Genomic DNA, 6,699 nt, shown 5'->3' with positions numbered 1-6,699 from the left:
GTACTGGAAGGCCGCAATCAGGTCTCCCCGCAGCCTTCTCTTCTCCAGACTGAACAAGCCCAACTCCCTCAGCCTGTCCTCATAGGAGAGGTGCTCCAGCCCTCGCATCATTTTTGTGGCCCTCCTCTGGACCCGCTCCAACACTTCCATGTCCTTCTTGTGCTGAGGGCTCCAGAGCTGGATGCAGTACTCTAGGTGAGGTCTCACCAGAGCAGAGTAGAGGGGCAGAATCACCTCCCTCAACCTGCTGGCCACGCTTCTCCTGATGCAGCCCAAGATACAGTTGGCCTTCTGGGCTGCCAGTGCACATTGCTGGCTCATGTCCAGCTTTTCATCCACCAGCACCCCCAAGTCCCTCTCGGCAGGGCTGCTCTCCATCCTTTCTTCCCCCAGCCTGTACTGAGACCACGGGTTTCCCCAACCCAGGTGCAAGACCTTGCGCTTGGATTCATTTTACCCTCAAAGAACCTTCATAGCCTGGATTCAGTTCAGCACCCAAACACATCTCACAGCATTGGAACAAGGCAGGGTACCTCTGAGCACCCTCCATGGCTGCGTAAGAGCTTGTGTAGGAGTAAGTTAGGTACAATGACCACCATCAGTTGGCTCTTCTCCCAGCCTGACCAGCACGCGATGGCCCTGGGGTCCACAGCCCACTTTCTGTACAGAGCAGCAGTGCCAGCTTCAGGGGCTGTGGGGAGCATGAGGACAGGGTGCAGGAATGGCCAGCTGGGCCAGCTGAGCTTGGGGAAAGGCTCTGTGGGGAGATGGGATTACCTGGAAGAAGGCAGGGAACTGTGTGTGCGCAAGTGAGACATGGAAAGAGAAACACCTGGCTGTGGGTGCCAGCTCAAGGGCAGCTGCCCTGTGGCTGGGGCATCAGGAGCTGCCAGAGGAGCCCTGGGGCCAGGACTCTATTTTTTCCTGGGGAGTGAAGCTGGCACAGAGTGCTGCAGGCTCCTGGGGTGGGATCTGCAGGACACGACAGCAGGAGAGACACTAACACCAACCTCCATTTCCTCCTTGCTGTGGGGCCAGACCAGACTGGGCTGCTCTGCTCATCTGGGGAGAGGGCAGAGGAGTGGGGAGAGCTGGGAAGGGACTGGGACGTCTGGGCTCAGAAGTGCTGGCAAAAGGGAAACAGCAATGTACAGCTAAAGTGTGTGAGTGTGCAGGGTAGGGGCACACAGCAGTGTCTCACACAACCAGGTCTGCTGGGAGAGACATGAAGGAGCAGCAGAGCAGGGTCATGTCTCTGCCTGGGTTCACTGGACTTCCCATGGAAGCTGCCCAAAGGCAATCATCACAGAGCACCCAATAACAACCACCATTCCCAGCACCAGCCTCTCACCCCAGCTCAGAGAGGTTGTCCTTCTCTCCACGGAGGGACACAACATGACTAGGTCAGAAGGCCATGTTTGCATTGTACAGATGAGATATAAGTGTACACATTGTGTGCGGGTGGTGAGGTGAACCCAAGTGAGCACAACTGCCATCAGCTATTCCTACAGGTACCATGAAGGCCTGTGGGACAGAGTGTGGCTTGAGGTCAATTCACTTTGAAAGTAATGACCCCTGGGAGACCACCTGAATGCAGCACTTGGATGTGCTTCCTTGAACCAAAGTCCCCATGTTCATTCTTCATGCCTTGAAGCACTGCAGATGAGTGAAGAGCAGGGCTATACACCACAGGGCTGAGGTGCCTCCAGCCTCTCAGAATGCCAGCAGGAGACCAGCAAGAAACCTTGACTGCTGCAGTGCGCTGCCTCTGCGTGTGCAAGGGAAAGACTTGAGTCTCTGAGCATCCCTGTGTGTATATGGAGTGTGCAAGGCAAAATCAGATGTGGGCACCTCACAGAAACCTGACATTTCTATGTGTGACACCAGGAACAACACCCATGTTGTGATTTAATGCCAGCCAACAACTAAGCACCACAGAGCCACTCGCTCACTCCCTCCCAGTGTGATGGGTAGGAGAATTGGAAGAGTAAAAGCAAGAAAACATGTGGGTTGAGATAAAGACACTTTAATGAGTAAAGCAAGGGCCGCATGCTCAAGCAAAGACAAAAAAGGAATTCATTCACCACTTCCCATCGGCAGCCAGGTGCTCAGTCATCCCCAGGAAAGCAGGGCTCCATCATGCGTAATGGGAAGACAAACACCATCACTCCGAATGTCCTGCCCTTATTTCTTCCCACAGCTTATATACTGAGCATGATGTCATATTATCTGGAATAGCCCTTGGGCCAGTTGGGGGCATCTGTCTCATCTGTGCCCCCTTCCAGCTTCTTGTGCCCCTGTCAGAGCAGGGGAAGCTGAAAAAAAATCCTTGATTAGTCTAAGCACTACTTAGCAAAAACTAAAACTTCAGTGAGTTATCACCATTCTTCTCAACCTAAATCCAAAACACAGCACTGTGCCAGCTACTAGGAAGAAAATTAGCTCTAACCCGGACAAAATCAGGACATCTATCTACACCTACTCTTTCTAAATTCAGTAGTGGTCCCACATTCTCTCTATTTGTTCTTTAGCTGTTCCTGATGTAGCAACCGGTGCTTTCCCTTTCCAGTCTCAACTGAGTTTTTCTAAGGAACATTGCTGCACTTGAAGGATGCTGTACTTGAAGACAAGATGTCTCCAGGAAGATGGTGAAAATGATTGGTCTGTTCCTTGGCTGTATCACCATGGGTGTGAGTAAAGACCTCAGTGTGATGTGCTTCATGTTCACACAACGCCTGCAGCTGTTGGGTAGAGGAGGGACAGACCTTGCCCCTCTGATGGCACCTGATGACTGATGCCTCTGACTGATGGCAACAGCCAATGGCACACAAGCAGCCAATAGCACCCCCTGAAATGCTGTCTGGGCTGTCTGTCACACACCCGCCCTGAATGGGCATTGCCTTGCTGGAGGTTCTCTGCTCTTCCTGCAAGTCCTGGCATCTCATATAGTTCTGTGGGCCTGGACGTGAACAGGAAATGGAGTAGATGCCCTGAATTCTGTGATGAACACGAGGCAACTGGCAACATGGTCAGTGGTGACGTAGTAAATCCAGCAGAAGGAGAAGAGACTGAGCTCTCCCTATGGCACCTGACTGCAACTCCTCAGGTGAATAACTCTATAAGCTTCCCTGACCATCACGAGTTCAGCTGCCCTTCATTTGGACATTAGCTGCCATTTCATTTGGCAAAAGGGAATTCTCAACAGCCTCCAAGAGGATGCCCCCAGGTGCTGCCCTATCTCTATGAACTGCTCCATTTCAGTCTACAGCTCTCTGCACATGTCTTTGACCTCCTCTGGCACCTCAGATGTCACCAGACATTTACATCTCAGTCCTAGCATTCCTCTCCATTGATGAGGATGGGAGCTGAGAGAAGGAGCTCACATGCAGGTGCCTATATTTGCACAGCTGAACTGTGTCCAGAGGAATCCCACCTCCTGTGTGTTTGTGGCAAGCATGGAGGGAGCTGAGTCTCTGTTCAGCACCATGACTACACACCCAATATGAGGTTCCTCACTTGACTCAGAAGGTGTAAAGGGCATCCCTCCCACGTATCTGTGAAGGTTTGCCTGAGTCTTTACTGAAAAAATCTCCCAAGCCTCTGTGCTGGGGTTCAAGGAGAAGGAGAGCACGTAATGGCAGGAACATCAGGACATTCCAGAAGGACAAATGGTCAATGAGCTGGACAGGAGGCAGCCATTTGCCCTGTCAGCAAGGGAGGCCACCAGCATCCTGGGCTGGACAACCAGAAACACAAAAAAGAGATCAAGGCAATGAAGCTGGTGAGGGGTCTGAGGCAGAAGTCTTATGAGGATCAGCTGAATGTATTGGGGTTGTTTAGCCTGGAAAAAAAAGCCTGAGGGGTAATCTTATCACCCTCTACAACTACCTGAAAGGAGTTTGTAGCAAGGCTGGCACTGGGTCTCTTCTCCCAGCAGTAAGCACTAGGAAGTGGCATCAAATTACATCAGGGGACGTTTAGATTGGATATTAGGAAAAAATTCTTCACTGAAAGGGTTATTAGGCATGGGAACGGGTTACCCAGGGAAGTGGTCAAGACCCTATCCGTAGAGGTATTTAAAGGATAGGTAGACGAGGTGCTTAGGGACAGGGTTTAGTAGTGGACAGGTACCGTTGGGTTCAATTACTTAAAGGTCCAACTAAATGATTCTATGAGTCTATGATTGATGGAAGGGATTCTCTGGAATACTCCATCCAGATTTCACATCCCCAATTCAGGAGAGATAATGGCAAGCTGAAGCGGGTTTAGCAACGGGCCCAGGACAGCCAGGGACTGGAGCATTTTGCCAGTGGGGAGAGGCTGAGGGAGCTGGGCTTGTCCAGCCTTGAGAAGGGAAGGCTGAGTGGGACCTCATCCCAGCCTGCCAGTACCTGTGAGGGGCATATGGGGAATACAGAGCCAGGCTCTTCACCGTGGCGCACAGTGGGAGGACAAAAGACAACTGGAGGAAGGTGAAAGGGGAGAGGTTGAACCAGTCCATAAGGAAAAATTTTTTTCCCCATGGGCTCAGTAAACTACTGGAATAGATCACATGGAGAGGTTGTGCAATCCTGTCCTTGGGGATGTTCAAGCTCAGACTGAATCAAGCCTTGAACAATTTGGTCTGACCCTGCTTCTGTCATGTTGGGCTGCAGACTTCCTGATGTCCCTTCAACCTCTGTTCTCTTATGATCCTGTGGAGCTGGGCCGTGTTTCTAACTGGAGCAGAGCAGATATTCATGGGACATGAATCCTGTGCTGTCAGAGACCATTGAAACCAACATCTAAAGCAGTGAGGAGAGGTCAACTCAGTGTGACTCGCTCTGTGCAAAGACTGAGGAGTCCTGCTCAGGGAAGGCTTTTGGGACATGGGGCTCTGTGCAAGACACAAAATCATCTTGTTTTCATGCCCATAGGCCTGTCACGTGTCAGCTAATGTCAGTAAGAATGAAAGTAAGAAGAATTGAGGACAAAGATCTAAAGCAGAGAAAAGTGTCAACACACTTTTCACTTTTTTTTCAGTCTTTAGAGGGATTTGTGACTTTTTTTTTCCAAAAGGAAAGTGACATTTCTTTCTTCCTAATGCCCAGTCTGGACCTCCAAAACTGCAGTTTCTGCTGGTTTTCCTTTCTCATGCTCTTTCCCAGGTGCCACCACCTCTGAAAGCAACTTCCAAGCTATGATGGCCTACATGATACTGCACTCCCCAGATCTTCCAATTCACGAGGTCTAAGAAGCCCAGGTCTCTCAGCCTCCACACACATAGCCCCCAACCTCATCTTGACAGACTTTTTCTGCATCATCTCCAGTTTCTTACCATTCCTCCAGACTGAGGAGCCTCACACTAGGACACACTATTCCAGATGTGGCAACACCAGCACTGAGGCAAGGCGGATGACAACTCCCCTTGCCTGGGTGGCCATGCTCCTCCCAGTGTAGCCCAATATGCACATGGTTACATTCACATTTGGCAGCCCACTGGCTGCTATGGCATCCCTTGTAATGCCCAGGCCCTTTGCTTTGAGGTTGCTCCTCAGCCAGTCAAGTCTGAGCCTGCCTTGAGGAGAACAGACCAGTTAAATGCAATTCCTGGCCCAGATAGGAAGTTCCATGGTAACCAGCCCAGAAAGGCCACATGAGGTGTTATCACAGAGGCATTACCACTACTGCTGATTGTCTCGGACATGGCCAGCAGCAGCTCCATCTTGGAGTTGTCTGGCACTGGCACCATCGGACATAGGGGAAGCTTCTAACAGAAGCCAGCCCTGTAGCACCCCACTACCAAAACCTTGCCCAGACAAATCCAGTAGAGTTGCTAATGCCATCTTTTCACATGCAGATGGCCTAGGGAAAGGCCCTTTCCATTCATCTCCAGTTTTCTCCTCTTTTACAGCCAGTTGCTGCTTTGACATCAGGGAGTTAGAAGTTTGCCTGTCCTTCAGCAGTCTAATTGTCTCCGCAGCCAACTCTTTAATTGTGTTTCCATCTATCTTTGTTTATCCACCTACTTAAAATGTTTCTCCTAAGCTTATCCCTTGTCGAAAGGCAACCTCATTAGAGGCAGCCTGTACTGAGCATGTGCTTGCAGAGTGAGTTCTGTTTATGGAACTTGGTCATGCTTGGCTTTTTCTCTGCTTGCCAATAGGAAAACATCCCCCAGTGCCTGTGTGCTTTCAGTTCTCTAAGGAGAGCAAGGGAGAGATGGTGCAAAGGAGCTGTAACCTGCAGCTGCAGGCTTCACTGGAGAAGTCTGATGTCAGGAAGAGTGATGGAAGTCCCAGGGGGCTGTTGAGAGCAATGGCAGGGTTGGGGAGGTGTGGAGGAAGGTTGACCCTAGAGTGTCACCCTACACTGTAAAACCTCTCCAAGGATCTGCACAAGTCTTGAAGACTTGAAGACAATTAAAGAATCATAGAATCATAGAATCACTTTGGTTGGAAAAGACCTTTGAGATCATCGAGTCCAGCCTTTAACCTAACCCTGCCATCCCACCATTAAACCATGTCCCTAAGCACCTCACCTATCCTTCTTTTAAATACCTCCAGGGATGAGGACTCTACCACCTCCCTGGGCAGGAAGAGACAGAGATCATTGGGGCTTTTTGTATTTTCAGGAGCGCAGGGTGTCTTTGGGGCTGAGTCCATGAAGCTCGGATACATAGAGAAGAGATGGAAGAAACCTCTGAGGAAGTCCAAGCCA

At 50.5% G+C, this 6,699-nt stretch overlaps 1 protein-coding gene across 1 annotated transcript in view; it reads right to left on the bottom strand.

Moving 5' to 3' along the window:
• Nucleotides 1-5,731, bottom strand: part of LOC104133350 (olfactory receptor 14J1) — a 16,309-nt gene extending 10,578 nt beyond the window's left edge. Inside the window, exon 1 of the mRNA XM_009646743.2 lies at nucleotides 5,662-5,731. Coding sequence (XP_009645038.2) covers nucleotides 5,662-5,731 — 70 coding nt within the window. The remainder of the gene's footprint in view (nucleotides 1-5,661) is intronic.
• Between the last annotated feature and the right edge of the window lie 968 nt (nucleotides 5,732-6,699).

The sequence above is a fragment of the Egretta garzetta genome, unplaced genomic scaffold (genome assembly GCF_000687185.1).
Source record: "Egretta garzetta isolate BGI_Z169 unplaced genomic scaffold, ASM68718v1 scaffold119, whole genome shotgun sequence".
NCBI classification, from domain to species: domain Eukaryota; kingdom Metazoa; phylum Chordata; class Aves; order Pelecaniformes; family Ardeidae; genus Egretta; species Egretta garzetta.
Note: the sequence above shows the minus strand (reverse complement) of the source record. Positions and strands in the feature narration are given on the sequence as shown.